Below are 18,659 nucleotides of genomic sequence, written 5' to 3'. Positions count from 1 at the left end.
GCACCCTGGACAGCGCATCCGGGCCGGGAGGGAAAGCCCGCACCCTCTCGCCTCCTGCTCTTCGAGAGCTCGCCTGCACACCTCCCACCCACTCACTCCGACTCCCCTCGTGCGTACTGTTTCTCGCTCTCACCACTCAGCCCCTTCCCTCTGCCATTCTCCCCTCTGCTGCCCCCTCATCCATCCGTATTGGGCTCCTTCGCCTTCAAAATCCTTCGGGCCCTCAGCACTTTCGCATCTCGCTGTGAGGATCTTTCGGCCCCCTTCCCTATTTAACCCCCACAGCTTTCAGAGTGTTGTCACGTCTCAAAGCCCTAACTTCAACACACACACACACACACACACACACACACACACGGGCGCCCGCAGACACGCACCTTCCCTGTCCCTCAGTGACATCCACCCTCCGCCGCGCGCTCGCGTGGTGCCCTCCTCCCGCCACACACACGCACGCGCGCAGGACCCAGCCGAAGGCAGCTCCCCGACACTTCGCACTCGGAGGCGATCTGCTCCCGTCTCGCAGCGCCAATGGCATCTCCCGGTTCCGGCTTTTGGTCTTTCGGGTCTGAAGATGGCTCCGGGAACCCCGAGAACCCCGGCACAGGTAGGAGAATCAGAACCTGGAGCAGGCGAGCTTTGAGGGTGGACTGGGGTTTGCGGAGCTAGGGAAGGAGAAGGAGGTTTTCCACCTGCAACAGAAAAACTTCGGCGGCTTCGCCCTGCTCTCGGGGTAGGTCCCTGATGGCCCAAGAGACCAAAACCTCCACAGGTCCTCATCCCCTAGGAAGCTGCCCCAAGATTCCTGCGCCCATTCCGCCGAAGTCTGGGCTAGGCTTCCCATCAGAGGTGTCTCCTCGACCCTCTGTTCCGCGGGCCTGGAACACTGCCACCATCTTGGTGTCTAGATCCTGGACAGAGACAGAGTCACAACGGGGAAAGGGTAAATTGGAAAGGAGAGAGAATTATTAGTTTGGAAGGAGATCCTGCGAGGAAAAGGAACCACTAGGTTTATAGGAAAACTCGCCCGAGCGAGGTAGGAAGGGGAGGGAGTTTTCCTGAACCTACCGGCACCTAGAAGACAAGTGCGAGGGGCCGCGGTGTGGGCTTCTCCTTGGGAAAAGACTCAGAGAACTGAGGACCGCGCGGGATCGCCAGGTTTCCGCGCACCTCCCGCACCTGCCCGCGGTACCTAACCCTGGGCTTATTGCCGTTGTTCACATAGAACGAAATTTCACACGTCCATCTGTCCGCTCTTTTTTTTTCTGCCTCGCCGATCTCCTTCCTGTCTTTCCTGACAGCGAGAGCCTGGTGTCAGGTGGCCCAGAAGTTCACCGGCGGCATCGGGAACAAGCTGTGCGGTGAGTGCTCGGGCCCAGGGGAGGGAAGCGAACGGGGTTAGACGCCCGGGGCCCCCGGCGCAGAGCCACCTTCTCAGCTCTGCTTTCCCAGCTGCGGAGTCGGGATTACTAGGTCCGCGGTGCGCGAGGACGAGGGAGCCCGGCCCGGCGGGCGCCTGACTGAGGTCGCGCTCCGTGTCCTTGCCCAGCTTTGCTCTACGGAGACGCCGAGAAGCCGGCGGAGAGCGGCGGGAGCGAGCCCCCGCGGTCCACCTCCCGGAAGGCTGCCTGTGCCTGTAACCAGAAGCCCTGCAGCTGTCCCAAAGCGGATGTCAACTATGCGTTTCTACACGCTACAGGTAAAGGCGCCTGCGGGGCCCGGGGACCACTGCCCCTCACTCTGCTCCCCTCCACACCTACCGCTACCGGGATGAACTCGGCGCCCTGAGCCCGACCCCAGGCTTCCAGGAGGAGGGCGGAGGGCGGAGGCCGACCTTTAGAGAATCTTCAGCTGAAAATAACACACGCAGGTCCTGTCCCCTAGGTCTGAGACCCGACTGCAGCCTCTGCGCAGCGCTGGCCTCCCACATTGCAAGGGGGCTCTGAGGCCGCGGCGCTCTTCCCCAAGCGCTGCCCTCGGGGCTGCCGCTGGCAAAGATGCCCGCGCACGCAGTGATCTGGGTTGCCTTCTTGGTGCCGCTGAGGCCTAGGAGGAGATTCCGTTTCCAGTTCAGAATCGCAAAGACTTTTTAGGTCTTTAGATCGCAAGACTAATTTGTAGATAGTGATTTCACTGGAGAACGATTCTATTCGCGTGAGACCTGCACGCGTTTTTGCTCCCTGTGTTCACACACCTAGTCGTCCCAACGCACGCGCGACACACACACGCGCGCGCTCACGCTCGCTCGCAGGCTTTGGAAACAGCGGGCCTTCCTAATAGGCCAGAGATCCTAACTAACATTGCATGTTCCCCTCTGCCTGGTTTGCCCAAAGGCGTTCCTCTAACATTTCTGACAGGAAGAATTTCCATAAGCATTTAGAATGATTTACTGAGAAATAACATTTAAGATGAACCCTGTAAAGAGCAAACTTTCTTTTAAAAATAAAGCAAACAAGTTTTGAATTAAAATGCAGGAATTTAGGTGGGGTAAGGGGAGAAATCGTAATTTCTCTCATTCTTCCGTCTTTGAAAAATGCCTCCCTTTTAAAGAAAACGCCGTGCGTTTCCAGAAGTTTTTTTTAAAAAACATACAATCGCTCACGTCATAAAAAAAAAATTGCTGGATCAAGATCCTGCCAGGGTATTTTCACAGCAAAATTAAAATGTGGCCTTTTGATTCCATTCCTTAGATCTGCTGCCAGCGTGTAATGGAGAAAGACCCACCTTGGCGTTTCTGCAGGATGTTATGGATATTTTGCTTCAGTATGTGGTGAAAAGTTTCGATAGATCAACCAAAGTGATTGATTTTCATTACCCTAATGAGCTTCTTCAAGAGTATAATTGGGAATTGGCAGACCAACCACAAAATTTGGAGGAAATTCTGATGCATTGCCAAACAACTCTAAAATATGCAATTAAAACAGGTATTGTCCCATCAGAAATAATAAAGCTTTTTTCTTTCACAATCTTTTTTCTATAAAATATTTTGTTTTATGGAGTTGTGATATTTTCAAATTTATAAAATTATTTTCATCATTTAAAAATATTAGAATGATTCAAATCAAAAACAACCTTTACTATTAGTGTTAATAATGCATCTGAAGTTGGTAATATCAGAAACATTATCTAGTTATAAATTGTCATATTTTTACATTGCACATATTTGGCCATGGAAATTAACCACTGATGTAGAAACAGTCATTTGTCAGCAGAAGCCAGTGGACGTGATGCAAAATGCAGGAAAAGGGGGGATGTGGAAATGAATGCTCAGAGAAACATGCTCCAAACAAGAGCCCAGATACTAGTGTAGTGCTGGTAACTTGCTTGGCACAGAAGTGGTCAGAAATTGGGCAAACCATCCTATGTAATTATTGAACCAGAGCGATAACATTTTGGCATTGTCTCAAATGGCCAACACTTTAGATTTGAACTCCAGGTTGTCTCTATTTTTAAAGAAATCTACACAAAAGAAAACACAATTCAAACTACATTAACAATTCAGCCATATTATACAAGGACGTGTGCTTCATTGCCATTCTGTATATACGATAAAGGAGAAAGAAGGGGTAAAGAACATCAGATATCATTAGGGGCACATTTATTGCTTTTTCACAGTACTTTCATACTCTATTTATTTTATAGTGCCAGGTGTACCATTTATTTGGATGAATTCTAACTTTTCATTTTGTCTACACAAAACCAGCTCTTCCTTTTCTACATTGTCTCTAATCGTCCTGATACACAGTGACACCACACTTTATTAAAACAATAAAAATAAGTATGACTGAATTTTCCAGGAAGTGGGGAGAAGGGAGAGACTTTGTGAGAAGGGTGTAGCTGTTTGACTTGGAGCTAAATTTGATCTGTATCATTCTAATCAACAACAAACACTTTAAGAATGATTTTAGCTTTGTGTGTGTGTGTGTGGTAGGGGTGTTCTTTGCACATTCTTTATACCAAGATAGAAGAAACCTTAGGAAATTGATTCACTCAATTATTAGTGTCCACTTCTGTGAGACTATAGGCTTAGAACTAGGCATATAGGGAAACGAATTTAGCTTGGTGATTTCTATCAAACTCAATCTGTGCAGTATGATTTGTGAAGGCTTATTAGATATAATTCTCAAGTATATTCATGGAGAATCCACATGATATATATATTCTAGGCATTAAAGGTGGTTTTGTTTTCCTCCCAGTTTTTCATGTATCTGTAAGAACAAACCTGAACAATCCTTCTCATTCATTTTTGTTTGAGCCATTCCCCTCACCTAGTATTTAAATGTTAATAGTAAAATGCTACCTTTTTTTTTGCTACCAAACCAAAAAGAATCTATATAAACGTTATATATCTTCATCCTTAAAAGCTGGTGGTGTCTGAAATACAATTTAAAGAGTTAAGATAATGGCAACTGCAAGTCAATGAAAATAATTCTGTCTGTCACTGTTCCATTGTGTCAGGAAAGCATACATCAATTCAATATGTTGATTTTTACCATAATACTTGTAAAAAGTTTTGGTCAAGTGTAGTTCTAGTGCATGTTATTTAAAGTTCAGGGAAAAAGATTGATTAAGTTAGATTTCTAAGCAAGATATATTAATAGTAATTAAGTATCAGTATTATTCATAACATACATAGTCTTCTTGTCTTCCACCCTACCCTCAAATAGCATTTCAAAGAATTAACAGCAGTCACCTTCTTTTTTTCATGAGCAAGTTTATAGGTTTTTATGCTTCTATCTTGACAACTAGTACTATTTGGGGTCTGTAAAGTAGTTACCACTCTGCTATCATTAAGCATTTTAATGCTTCTCAAGAGATTCTTTTATAAAAATGCATCTTATCATCTGATTTCTACTGAGAGTCCTTAACCTAATTTCCACTTGGACTCCAAGTTTAGTCTTAGAGAGGAGTGAAGGGCAATGGGGAAATACTTTTAAATGATGCCTTCATGTTTTATTAAAAATTACCTCTGTAGGAAATGTTTAGAACTGAAAACTGCCTAGAATGAGAATGAGAGAATCCTGAAACATTTAGCATTTGTGGGAGTCCTTAGATTTGGTGGTGGTCAAGGTTGGGTGATGGAAGGGTTAAATGCCGTGTTGAGTCTTTTAACCAAACCATCAGACAAAGGAATTGAAACGTCAGTAAAGTGAGTCCCTCCCTGGGTGCATGTTGCCAGTGCAAATAGAGCAGTTTGGAGGACTTTGAGCCCCTCCCCAGCTGATTATGGACAAGCAGTCTCTGCATCCTTCCGGACTCATTGGCTAATCTGCAGCGACAATTCCAGATCTGGGAGCGGCTGTAATCTCACCTTTCAAACTCACTGTCTCCCAGGCTGCTCTGGCTACAGTGGCCACGGGATTCCTGGCACAGAGCCTCACAGCACAGGCAGCACGAGGTCCGGTGGGGGCGGCAGCAGCTGGATGCCAGGGCTGCCTGCACAGCTGGCAAGGTCCGAGGCAGCTCTCTCACACCCTTTCTCTCCGAAAGCCCTGCCGGGATTCCTAGGGGTCATGTGAACCGACCAAAATAATATTTCTGCAGAAATCAAGAGGTCATGTTGTTCCAACCTGTCCAATGATCTCTCTCTCTGTATTTTCACATCATTATCAGCAAATGAAAAATTTGAGGGAGACCAGGTGTAATGGGAGACCAAGGTCAAAAAATATATAGAAGGGAGATGGGCCATTGAAACACCAAACTTGTTTCTACAGTTTCCCAAAGGCAGTCATCAGAGGGGTTGGGCCTTTTGACATCCTGGGCCATGATGTCAAAAGGGACATCCTCAAGCCTTGGAATCTCTCTCAATTATATGCAGAGGTTTTCATGCCAAAGTTTCCATAGAGTTAAATAGTGTGTGACAGTGGACCCCAGATTCACAGAGAAAATGCTTGCAAATTGGGAGAGTAGATTAATGGATAGATTAGCTAATCCTTATTAATTTCCTCGCTCTAAGGAAATGGCTTAAGGAAGAGAAATGCAGGGGCACCAGGAGGGAGAAGAGGGCTATGATTTCAGCTGTGAGCGCTAATGAAATGGGGAGTCAATGAGGCAGAGAGGAGCACAGGGCTGTTCCAGACAGGCGGCAGCAGCAGCAGGGGCAGCAGGGAAGGCTTTCTCACTTTCTGTGGATGCGTAAACTGACAGGGTCAGCATCAGAGAGCCTGGAAAAGAGAAAAAAGATAGAAGGGCACTTTTACACCATGGGAGGTAAAACAATGGCCGAATGGCGGAGATCCTGTTGTGAGCTGCCCAAAACCCAATCTCTTTCAAATGTGCTCTTTTCTTTCCCAGCTCCTATCTTTTCTCAGCATCTAATTGTCAAGAGCCACAAGCTGGATGCTGATAAGAGAGCACTCCAGTCCTAAAGATAAGCTGGGTGTTGACTTTTGTCCCTGCCTTCCCCGTGGCCTTCCTTTATCTCGTTTTATTCACACTGGCTTGAGAGACTCACATCCCCAGGCTTCAGACAGGTGTCCAGTAAGTGGCAGGTTCCTTTTTATCTGGTGCTATTTCCATAATTGTTCATCTTCCCAAATTTTTGCTGCTGATTTATAGATAGGCTTTTGTGGGGCAAGACAATGAAGAAGAATTCTAACAAGATACTTACCATCACATTTAAAATAATAGCCTCAGGAGTATTTGGATGCCAACCCCTTTAGAGTGTCTTAGAAAAATCCAGAAATTAATTACATAAGTCTTGTTAATGGACTGATTACTGCATGGACTGTATCTTCATAGATCTTGTTGGCAGGATAGTGATATTGACAGTATTCAGCTTTTTTTTTTAAATTGCAGCTAGGAGAGAATTCTGTTGTTTATAATTACATATTTGGACAGAAAAGAATTGACAAGAATTAGGTCTGTCCATACCATTGTTAGACAATCGTCACCCTTTGAATCCCAAACCATTCCACAGAATGTTCTATTTTCTCATTTTTGCCTTGTCTTTTGTAATCATCAGCCATTTGTCACTGATATTATTATGAGTGCTGGCATGCCTGGTGGATGTCATGGTATGACTGATTCCAGAGCAGCTTCGACAAGAATGGATTTTTAGCAGCATGAGTGTAAACAAGAAAAGCCTGTCTCTGAATAGCTTTGGATTGCACTAGCACTTTTGCTTGCAAATATATTGAAAGACTGCTAAGAAATAAGCTAGCATCCACCTTGCAGACCACATTTGTTATTTTTAATAGGGAACATTTAAAGGAAGTTTTACAGTGTGTTTTAATAAATACCAAAGATCCCAGATAGTCTTTCTTATTAGAGGAAATGTTCCTTCAGAGTGAGTGTGTGCACACACGTGCGTGCATGTTGGGTTTCTGAATGTGGATGTCCTCTTACTGAAGGATCTTTCAAGGTTCTTTAGCTAGAGAAATTATGTGTTTGGGAGGCATTTATTTTCATTGGATGGAGTCCTGATTCTGGTATTCCATTTTATTCAGGGCATCCCAGATATTTTAATCAACTCTCCACTGGACTGGATATGGTTGGATTAGCAGCAGACTGGCTGACATCAACAGCAAACACTAACATGTAAGTAGTTAAATGTGTTTTTGTATAGTTCAGGATAATCATTAATGAGACTCCATAGTCTTTATTCCATCTCTCATGTGAAAATCTTTTATAAAGGAGCACCTAAAATAGTTGTATGGGCATCAGATGTACTTTGCTGTTCACTCAAGCTTAATAGGATATAGTCCTAATAAAACTTTCATGCAAAGCTACACAACAGTTTTTAAACACAAAAGGGACTTCTTTACATTTTGGGATATATATAGTAAAAGAGAAATGAGACTTTTATTGTCTTTTAAATAGTGTTATACAGCAATGTTCTTTTTTTATTTAATGTGATAAATGACCCTTGTGACTAAGCCAATAATTAAAGTTCTTCACTTTACAAATATAGAAAAATGAGCAAACCTTTTAAAAGATAATTTTCTCTCTGCTTAATATATAATCATAACTTCTGTGAAGGTAGGGTTTGAAAAAGGAAATGATTATATAGATATTATAATGATGAATTATTTCTTTGAGTTACATACATAAAATGTGGCCATTAATTACTATGTTTCAGGTTCACCTATGAAATTGCTCCAGTATTTGTGCTTTTGGAATATGTCACACTAAAGAAAATGAGAGAAATCATTGGCTGGCCAGGGGGCTCTGGCGATGGGATATTTTCTCCTGGTATATGATATTTCAATTTTTCTTTGTGTTTCTTTCTTCTGGTATGCAATGTGCTATTATGAACCTAGGAAATCTTAAAAATCTAGTCTGTATTTCTGTTTAGGTTAAATAGGCTGTATATTGATCAAAAGAATGAGTGTCATTAAGTACATGACCATTGACCATGCCTCCAAACCAGCTATTCCATGCTTGAACATTAGTTATTTGTGTTCAAAAAGCACATGAACAAAGATGACATATTTGCCCAGTACTTCTGGGATCCCACACACAAAATGTATGCATCATGTGGAACAAAAAAAAAACATTAATAATAAGAGAATTCACTCTGCATGTTCTTCCCAGAAGTAGAGAAAGGAAAACAAATGGTAGCAGCCTCTTTTAATAAAGCATTTTCTGTTTGAGAGTGCATGACAGGCAGATCTACTTAATAGATCCTAAGTACCTTGTCCCTTTCAAGCAACAAGCAGAGAAGCTGATTTACACTAATTTCAAGAAGGGCAGAGAGTGCCTCGGGAGACCATTTGTTAGAGCTCAAAGAGAAGGTGATGATTTCTTCAAGAATTTTCTCCTTCCTTCTCTTCTTTATCACACCATTCAATCTCTTTCACCCTGCCTTTCATTACCCACCATTGCATTCTAAACTCCTTTATTTACACCTCTTCCAGCCAAGAGAATCAAACTGAAATAAAGCCCTGCCCTTGGTTCCTGGGTGTGTTTGTGACCTTGGTTCAATGCAGAGAAGAAACAGGAGCTCAGCAGGCAATGGGAAAAGAGAATCACTGACACGTGAAAAGAAACCTGGTGTGCAGATCAGCACCTAATCAGTGGTAGGAAGGAGGTCATCATAATGGGGTGGGCGCTCCCTCAGGGCTCAGTACACTGAGCCAGCACCACACCTGCCACTGTGCCAGGCCTACCAAAGGCCACATTGTGATCTCTCTTCAGCAAATCTACAAAGACAAGGGTACGATGAGGAGAGATAAAATAAAGAACTGGTGGGAAGAAGACATGATCAGCAAGCAACAGTGCCCTCAAGGCCAGATCTTAAATCAAGCAGCTTTACCGACACACTCAGATCTGCTATTTTATTTTATGTTTTTAAAGATGTAGCACGTTTTTTAGGTCCTGAAGGAAACCCTCCCTGTTAGTTAAATTGTAGGGGAGATTAGCCTTTTCTTTTTAAGTTGTTGAACACCAGCCGTGATAAATTTTAAACTCATCTTTATTTTGTAGGGAACTTAGTACTTAATTTTTTTGTCTGGAAAAACATCCCCTAATGAGGGAACTTTGCCATTATTGCCTGGAACTGATGTGTTTAAGATTTAGGATGTTTTTCACAAGCAATTAGGTAGGGTTCAGAAATCAATGTCACTTCTACCTTTATTCTTCCTCCTCTTACTCAGTTAGTTGTGTGATTGAGTTGTTCCTGAGGGAGCCAGGAGCATCCTGGGCTCTATTTTAATGGTGCCCAAGAGGAAGGAGAGAATATTTGCTCCTAGGGACCCTAAAAATTTAACTAAAGGGGCTTAGGACAGGCCTAATTTACCTGGCTGGTCTTGGAACCCACCTGCCCCAGAAAATGTGCACCCAGAGAAAGTGTCCTCTCTGGCAGTTCTGCTAAGCCAGGTATGGACTAAGCACTTTCCGGACACCCTCATCAGTGACAGGAAATGATCAAGAGATGGGGTTAGACAAGACTTAAAAGCTTGATCATGGGGCTCCTTCTTTGGACCCTAAAGACCCAAAATGGAACAAGTCATAGATGCCATGCTCCAAAATAATGTAGATATCGCAAAGTGGGGAGGGGACAGAAGGAAAGGCTAATGGCAGCATGTTTCTTCTCTGCTTTCTATAGACATTACACAGGAAAGGTTGATAGCATCCTTAATCATTATTGGATGCCTTTCTAGGTAGCAGTCAGCCTTATTTCTGCAGTAAAGGGTCTTATGATTTAAAGGGTGGGGATAAGGGGAAATCATACATATTACATGCCCAAGACCTGAAAGTCCCATTGCCTGGGACTAAGCATGAAGGGCTAGGTCTGTAGCTGAATATATAGCTCAGGTGTTTGCCTTACACCTCCATCTATAACATCCAGGGGTTTTGTGCTTCATAGAAAGTCCTTTAGGACATCTAGAAAAAAAATCTGTTTATGTGGCATCACCTGTGCTGACAGCCAGAGAGAGCTTGAGCACTCCTCACTGCTCAGCAAGTCATGAAGGCCTCAGGGGGGAAGAGAAAAGGCTTGGCTTAGTCACAGACCTTTTCCTATCTGTACATTTTTCAGAATGATTCAGGGCTTGCTTTTGCAACCTTTCTTTGAAAGATTCAAGGGCAATAAGTGCATGTAGGGCTTGCACCTCTGTCTTCCTGCCTGTGATCTGCTCTGTCCAGGGCCCAGAAGCATCTTTATCCACACCAGGACCGCTGAACCCTCAGACAGAGAACGACTAAGGTGCAACCTGAAGAGAGGGAAGGCAGAGCCAGAACCTTCTTGGATAAGTGTTCTGTGAAATGCACTTTCTTTGTGTACATCTTCTCTGTTGTCTTCTGCTCTCTTCTCCTCAGCCTCTCTGAGAAGAATGAAGGCAGGGGTTCTCAATGGGAAAATTTTGCCCCCAGTTTTTCCCCCCAGGGGACATTTGGCAATGTCTGGAGACATTTCTGGTTGTCACTCTGGGGAGGCATAGTGCTGTGGGCAATTGAAAGTTAGAGGTCAGGGATACTGCTAGACACCCTACAATGCACAGGATAGCCCCCCCCCCCACCAATATCATTAAGTGCCACGAAACTATAGCTAGAGGGCAAGTTCCTTTAAAAGCTTCTCCATTTCCCAATAGCATCCTACACAGTCAGACTTTTAGACAGGGTGTCTGCTCAGAGCAGGTCTGACCTAGATTCTGCTTGTCCCATGTCTCTAGGGTCCAGAAGAAGTAGGAATCGTCCTCATTCTGGCTGATGGCAGAGCCATGATCTGGTTGATGACTGTTCTATGTCAGGCTGCTTACCGGTGTCAGAGCCAGGGCTCATGAGGCAAAGATCATGCCCATGTGGGTCCTTCAACTAGATACAGGGAGCCCTTCTGTTCCTCAGCCACATGAAGAGGAGGGAACTCAAAGTACTCACATAATGGCAGGGCCTGTGCATGTCCCTCTTTGGGTGAAAGAAGGAGATAGTACCTCCACCCTGCCTCATGATCTCACAACTTCCATGCCAGCATATTCATTTACGTGCACCACAGTCTGTCTTTTTCCTGAATCGCAAAAATGCTAACCTTTCCAAAATCTTTACTTATCAAATGAAGCTCTGCTTATTAGATATACACTTTATTGTATGAAATCCTTGACAATAATAGGATGACACAGGAAAAGTAATTCAAAATGAACTTAAAATTCCCTTAGTTGCATGTCTTCCTATAATTATAAAATAGGATTTTGTTAACTCTTATGAGTATATGTTAATATAATGATATAATATGTTTAAAAGGGAAGAACTGTTTAGGGGGAATTAACAAATGACTACAATGAGATTGGCTTGGATGTTTGTTCTAATCCTGTAAGAATTGTTGATTAATGGTCCACTTCATTAACAACTGATTTGTCTCAGTTCAAGTGCCAGGCATTATATAAGCTTAAATGAAAAGAAGTAAGTCTGCTACCTGAGGCTATAAGATTTTCCTAGGCATGGTACAGAATGACCACACTCACAAGTTGGGAAGGAAGACAACACTTTCTCAGTTCTTAAAAGCTTCTTCAAAGAGCTCCCAACAAGAGCAGAATGGACTGCAGTTCCCCCTGGTGACAGAGACGGGTGTGGAGGGGGAATGTCCACCCCATAATAGAGCCCAATGCTCCTTCTCTGGAAGCTCCTTCCCTATTAGCTAGTGCCTGAGTCTGAGGATTCAATTCAAGGATAGCCAATAACAAGGTGTTCTCCAGTGTTCTAAGGTCTCCACTCTAGGTCAGGGGAAATAGGAATGTGGCTTGCATGTTGAATGATGTTGGTAATGATGAGAAAAGGTAACTATGTTGCTGTACACTTTAGGTGGCGCCATATCTAACATGTATGCCATGCTGATTGCACGTTTTAAGATGTTCCCAGAAGTCAAGGAGAAAGGAATGGCTGCTGTTCCCAGGCTCATAGCCTTCACATCTGAGCATGTACGTCTTTCTATTCTTTCCAAGTTTAAGATTATATTCTGTTAAGACCAATTAAAGGAATGATTATTTGGAAATGCATTATCCCTAGCAGTTCTCTTTCTAGAAGATAATTCTTGGAAAAAAATGAGGGGAGAGAACAGCTGAGTGATACAAAGGGGTGAACTCCTTTGTCTTTGAAATTCAGGACAATTCTCAAAGAGAAAACAGGATGTTTTTATCTGCAGCTCCTACAGTTCATTTTTTCGTAACAATGTTGAATGTTGGGAGAACAGTAGGGGGAGAGAAAGCAGAGTGCCTATGAACTCATTTGGACTATCCATACTGTGCCTATATGACTCAAAACTCCAAAGTACCCTGTTGATTCTGTCTTTGTGTTTAAAACTTCTGATAATATATTCTACCCTCATGGTGTCTTGAGCCATTTAATATTAACCCTTGGCAGACTTAACCAGAGGTTTTATCATTGTAGAGAAATGACACATAAATGACACGATCCGTCATAGTTGATCTCGGGACCAGATCGGTCTCAGCCAATCACGGGTTCCTACCTACCACAAGCTACTACTGCATACCAGGCAGGATGCTGAGTCCTTGGACCTCCCTTCTTGAATGCCAAGGAATAGCATTTCATATTCCTTCCATCTTCAAAGAGCTATTGCCATTCTCCCTACTACCATGGAGGCATTGAAACCATGGCCCATCCTGTTCACATAAATTGAGCTAACAGCTCTTCTAGGTGGCCAGCTTTCTCTCGTACACCAAGGTAAAGCAGACACAAGCTCAAAGCCACACTGCAGCTGCATGAACAACATCTTGGTACAGAACCCTCCCATCACACAGGCCTTGCAATGAACAAAACTGTTCTGAAGGTGCTAGGTAAGCATCACCTGATGCCCAATTCCTAAGACTGGCCCTTTAAAACCTGGCTTCAAAGTGGCCTAGGGTCTGGGAAACAACTACCTCAAAGATCAAGAAGTCCTTGGATGGTGGGGGAAAAGGAAATAAGGAAGGAGGAAAGGGGTCTATAGGGAAACTAAAAGCTCCTGAACAAGATGTTAGTCAGAAGAAGCAAGAAATCATAGTGGGCCTCAGTTCTACTATGGGACTTTTCTTTTTATGTTTTAAGTGATGTGTGTGTGTGTGTGTGTGTGTGTGTGTGTGTGTGTGTAACAAGGAAACAAGGGGCAAGTACAGGTTGGAAACCAATGAATACAATTCATAACCACAGCAGTACCCATGGAATCAAAGGAAACTAATGATTTATGTTAACAAATTGTCTTTAGCATCTTGTTTTTAGCCATGTTTACTTACAAACTTGTGGTTTAAAAACAACATGACTGCATTATCTTACAGTTCTGGAGGTTGGAAACCTAATGTGTGAGGCAGGTCAGGTTCCTCCTGGAGACGGTAGGGGAGAACCATTTTTCTTGCCTTTTCCAGCTTCTAGAGCTCACCTGCCTTCCTTGGTTCATGGCCTCTTCTTCCATTTTCAAAGCATGGAGTATCTTCAAATCTCTCTCTCTCTCTCTCTCTCTCTCTCTCTCTCTCTCTCTCTCTCTCTCTCTGACCTCTGTTTATGTCACCAAATCTCCTTCTCTGGCTCTGACTCTCCTATCCCCTCTTTCCCTTGTAAGGACCCTTGTGATTATTTGGGTCTGTCTACCCAAATAACCCAGGATAATTTCCCATCTTGAGACCCTTAATTTAATCACACCAGGTCCCTTTTGCCATGTAAGGTAACATATCCCCATGTTTTGGGGATTGGATATGGACATCTTTGTGGAGGAAGGTATTGTTCAACTTACTACCTCCACTGTCAGCTAATTTCCATTTCTCAACTTCTCCAATGATAGAAAAACAGGACACAATTTTTTCTAATTACTGTTTCACTGCAATGGATTTGGACCCCTACATAGTTAAATGTTGCTATATTCTGTCTCAAAAATTCCAGATGATCTCATTTGGGTACCTTTTTCTTTCGGCTTCGGTGCTGATTGCATAACCTGGAATGAGGTTGGTCGACCAGCAAGCTTCCCTGTGCTCTGTGGCTTCTGCTTGAGTTTCTTCACCTCAAGCTTCACACAAATTGACTTAACTTTACCCAGAAAGTTCAGGTCATGTGGCCTGAGAATAATTTTGCTATAAGTAATAATTTTGCTTATTTTTCTTGATATTACAAACTTACAGACTAATTTTTTGTTTCTAAGGGAGAGAAAGGTAATTCAGTTATACAACCACCATTTGGTTCTCCCTCTTCTTTCCTGGATCCCTATCCACATGCATAATTATGAAAGAGCATTTAAATTATAAACTTGCCCTAAAATACCAACCCATTTTAACTGCAGGCTTACTTTGGACAAACGAACTGATTTTCTAATATATAGTATCTTATACATCATTATATCTAATAACTATTCAATCATTTCCAAACACTCCCAATGTACATTAGCTCTTTTGATTCGCACAACAATCTTGTGGAACAGGCAGAACAGAGATTGTTAGTATTTTAAAAACGAAGAGCCTACAGTTAGCTTTGTAGGCAGAGCCAGGAACATGGATTTCTGGCTCCCAAACCAGTGAGTTCCCTGCCTTGACTACCAGTATAGAAACCAGATTAAAAGATTCAGGCTCAAAGATTTGTACAGAACAGTTAAATTGATTGAACATTTTCTTCCTCTCCAAATCAAATTTCCACCAAGAGCTCCTTCTTAATGTGAAGGTGATACTAAATTGTTACCTCTACCCACTGGAAAACAAAAAACAAAAAACAAAAACTTCCTCTTTATCTCACAGGGCTGGCCTGGACGGGTTTTTTAGAGTTTATTGAAAGCACTCCGATGTCTCCTTGAACATTCAATCCACATCATTCTGGACAGGTGTGCCCTTAAATGTTAAGTGCTGCCCTTGAAGCTCCAGGTTAAGAGGTTAACTCAACCCCCATGTCTAGTTCCTTTTGAGCTTCATACCTCAGGGCTGTTCCATCCCATCTGTCATTTAGTGTAGCTCCTTCAAGCTTCAGTCTAAGCCATACATTCCCCTAGACCTTTCAGATTTTACAATCCCTAAGTCTTTACCGGCCCTAGACATAGATCTCCATAGGCTGAAGAAAGAAAATTACCAAGTCATGTCTCAAATGCCTTTTCTCCAGGCCAACTTCCATCTTTATATAGAGGTTTCTTTTCTGAATCACTTGACCTGCAGGGAGAAAGGGTGGTGGATGGGCTTCCATGTGGGCCCTGTGAAGAGAGGGAGAAGCTGCTGCAAGTGTTGTCTCTCTTCATGTTCTTTGAGAGTTTCTAAAGCCCACAACTTTTGGGTAATCAAATGAGAACCTCAAAGAACACTTACCTCAGTGCTTGGGACATAGGAAATCTACATTAAATATGAGGTACTTAAAAAAACAAAACAAAACAAAACCTTTGTTTTATAGATGAAGAAACCAAGCTCCAGCCCTAACTGATGTAGCTCATGGGTTGGGCATCATTTCTGAAAACCGAAAGGTCTCAAGTTCAACTGCTGGTCAGGGCACATACCTGGGTTGTGGGCCAGGTCACTGGATCGCTGCATGTGAGAGGCAACTGACCAATGTTTCTCTTGCACACTGATGCTTCTTTCTGCCTCTTTCTCCCTCCCTTCCCCTCTCTCTAAAAATAAATACATACATACATACATACATACATAAATAAATAAATAAAATCTTTTTAAAAAGAAAGAAACCAGGCCCCAGAGATGGAAAATGCTTTGCCCAAAGTTTCATGGCCATTTGGAGTCAGATCTGGAGCATCAGTCTCTCAATGTTCCCAATAGTGCTCTTGCAACTGCTAGACAGAATGACCTGAACACCACTCTCTGGGTGGCTGCTATACACTCACTTGTAGTACCTTTTCTCAATCTTATTTTTCTGTGTTGGGTATTCTAGTGCTAGTATAATTTCCTGATCTATTGGACCTGCTCAAGTTTCTGTATTGAATACTGAGTTAACAGCTTGACATGTTTAAAGTGATAGAGATGGAAATGGCATTGAGAAATGTTGTCTTCCAGCACCCAGCTAGAAACTTCACACATTTAGGAAGGGGAGGGTCATCTTTTGTTTTCTAAATGACCCATCACTCTCTCTCTTGCACTCCACCAAAGCTACCCCTTTCTTTTCTGTCCACCAAAACAAACTACAACTTTCTCTAGCTGATAAGTAGGACAACGCATTAAAATTTTGTTTGTTCAAATCAAACTGTTTTCTTGAAGTTTTGAATAGGACTAAATTAAAAAATAGTGTTGCTGTGAAGAACATTAGAAGTAAATAAATCACCTAGTTGAAACAAGAGAAAGAATAGAAGCTCTGAGTGAAGAGTTCCAAGATTATTTTCCTCCAAAATATAGAATAACAAAATCTCAGAAATGGAAATGCTCCACCTTCTTTGTTAGAATCTCCTCACTTTCAAAAATCTTTAATGATAGAAAACTTAGCAAAAATTAATCTGAGTTTTAGGTTCTTTAATGAACGTAAGTTTAGAAAGAAGCTCAGATCCCAGCTCATCTCTCTCTCTCTCTCTCTCTCTCTCTCTCTCTCTCTCTCTCTCTCTCTCTCTATCTCTCTCTCTATCTCTATCTCTCTCTCTCCTCTGAAAAATCCAACCATGAGTTTAATTTCAAATACCTCTTATTTCCTCATGTGACACAAGATCTTCCAGAAATAGTTTTAATGAAACAGCATAATTGCATCTAAGAAAAATGTTCTCCATAATCAGGACAAACATTGGGATCTTTCCGGCCAATCACTATAACTAACTCACTCAACTCTTCACAAGCCAGCCCAGCTCATGCCCACATCCCCTGGGACCAGGCACCAACATTCTGCTGTGACCCCTCACAGACTGGGCCCACTTCTCTGGGGAGGTGGTTTTCATAATTGCTTTGGAAACATGTTTTTCACACAACAACACTATTTGAAAAGGTTTCAATTCCAAAGATAGGGTTTTTTTTTAAGATTTTATTTTTTGTCCTGGCTGGCATAGCTCAGTGGATTGAGCACAGGCTGTGAACCAGGCATCGCATGTTCAATTCCCAGTCAGGGCACATGCCTAGGTTGCAGGCCACAGCCCCCAGCAACCACACATTGATGCCTCTCTCTCTCTCTCTCTCTCTCTCTCTCTCTCTCTCTCTCTCTCTCTCTCTCTCTCTCTTTCTCCCTCCCTTCCCTCTCTAAAAATAAATAAATAAAATCTTTTAAAAAAGGGACAAAAAAAATTTTAAAAAAAGATTTCATTTATTCATTTTTAGAGAGGGAAGGGAGAGAGAAAGAGAGAGAGGGAAACTTCAATGCGTGGTTGCTGGGGGCCGTGGCCTGCAACCCAGGCATGTGCCCTGACTGGGAATCAAACCTGCGACACTTTGGTTCGCAGCCAGCACTCAATCCACTGAGCTACGCCAGCCAGAGCTAAGATAGGTGTTTTTGATGAAAAAAAAAAATCTAATGGCAACCCAGGCAGCTTAGAAAAAGACAGCTCCCATATTAAGATTCCCATTAGGCAGATTCCCTTAGATACAGTTTAGCCTAACAGAAGTTTCAGTAAGTGAATTGTGAGTCAAATTCAGCCCACCTTTAGCAACCCCTGCTCTGCCTCCTTTTCACTTCAGAGCCCCCATCTCCACTGTGTTATTTTCTCCTCTCCCCAATCCCATCATATCCCACTTCCAGGAAAGAACCTGAGAGCCATGACAGTGACTGTAAAACTGAAGTGTTGCTTCTCCTGGGATCATTTCCAATGCAATAGGAGACAAAGAAATGAGGAAACAAAGCACAAGTCCAGGCACTGCTCGGTTCTCTTATTCCTTTCTTCCTCTGCTCAGCAATGCTATGGGCCAGGCTCTGCTTCAGGCCTGGAGAGACAGCAGTGAACACAACAGACCCAGTGCCTGCTCTTGAGGAGCACTCCTTGTGCTAGGGGAGAAAGGAAGGGCAAGGAGGGGATGCTCCCTTCCCAGTGTGCCTAAAATCACATTCCACATTGGGTGACTGACTCCCTTGCTCTAAGTGCTAGGTCAGGAATAACTAGATAGATTTATTTTCCTTCCCATTAGTGGATAAGGCCCATAAGTTCTTGCCAGTCCCTTCTACACTGCAAAGTTTCTTTTGAGAAATCTGCTGATAGTCTTATGGAAACTCCTTTGTAGGTAATTTTCTGCTTTTCTCTTGCTGCTTTTAAGATTCTCTCTTTATCTTAATCCTTTGGCATTTTAGTTGTGATGTGTCTTGGCATGTTCCTCTTTGGGTCAACTTGTTTGGAACTCTCTGTGCTCCCTGGACTTGTA

The 18,659-nt window shown here is 43.0% G+C and overlaps 1 protein-coding gene across 1 annotated transcript in view; it reads left to right on the top strand.

The window, feature by feature from the left end:
* GAD2 (glutamate decarboxylase 2) overlaps positions 1-18,659 on the top strand; it is a 74,762-nt gene continuing 56,103 nt past the window's right edge. The window contains exons 1-7 of the mRNA XM_045857982.1: positions 1-604; positions 1,299-1,358; positions 1,547-1,696; positions 2,688-2,921; positions 7,446-7,536; positions 8,078-8,190; positions 12,235-12,350. Of these exons, the coding sequence (XP_045713938.1) occupies positions 529-604; positions 1,299-1,358; positions 1,547-1,696; positions 2,688-2,921; positions 7,446-7,536; positions 8,078-8,190; positions 12,235-12,350 (840 nt within the window). The 5' untranslated portion in view covers positions 1-528. The remainder of the gene's footprint in view (positions 605-1,298; positions 1,359-1,546; positions 1,697-2,687; positions 2,922-7,445; positions 7,537-8,077; positions 8,191-12,234; positions 12,351-18,659) is intronic.

The sequence above is a fragment of the Phyllostomus hastatus genome, unplaced genomic scaffold (assembly GCF_019186645.2).
Source record: "Phyllostomus hastatus isolate PE091 unplaced genomic scaffold, TTU_PhHast_1.1 phas_scaffold_1674, whole genome shotgun sequence".
NCBI lineage: Eukaryota > Metazoa > Chordata > Mammalia > Chiroptera > Phyllostomidae > Phyllostomus > Phyllostomus hastatus.
The sequence above is the reverse complement of the archived record's forward strand: the minus strand, read 5'-3'. Positions and strand labels throughout refer to the sequence as shown.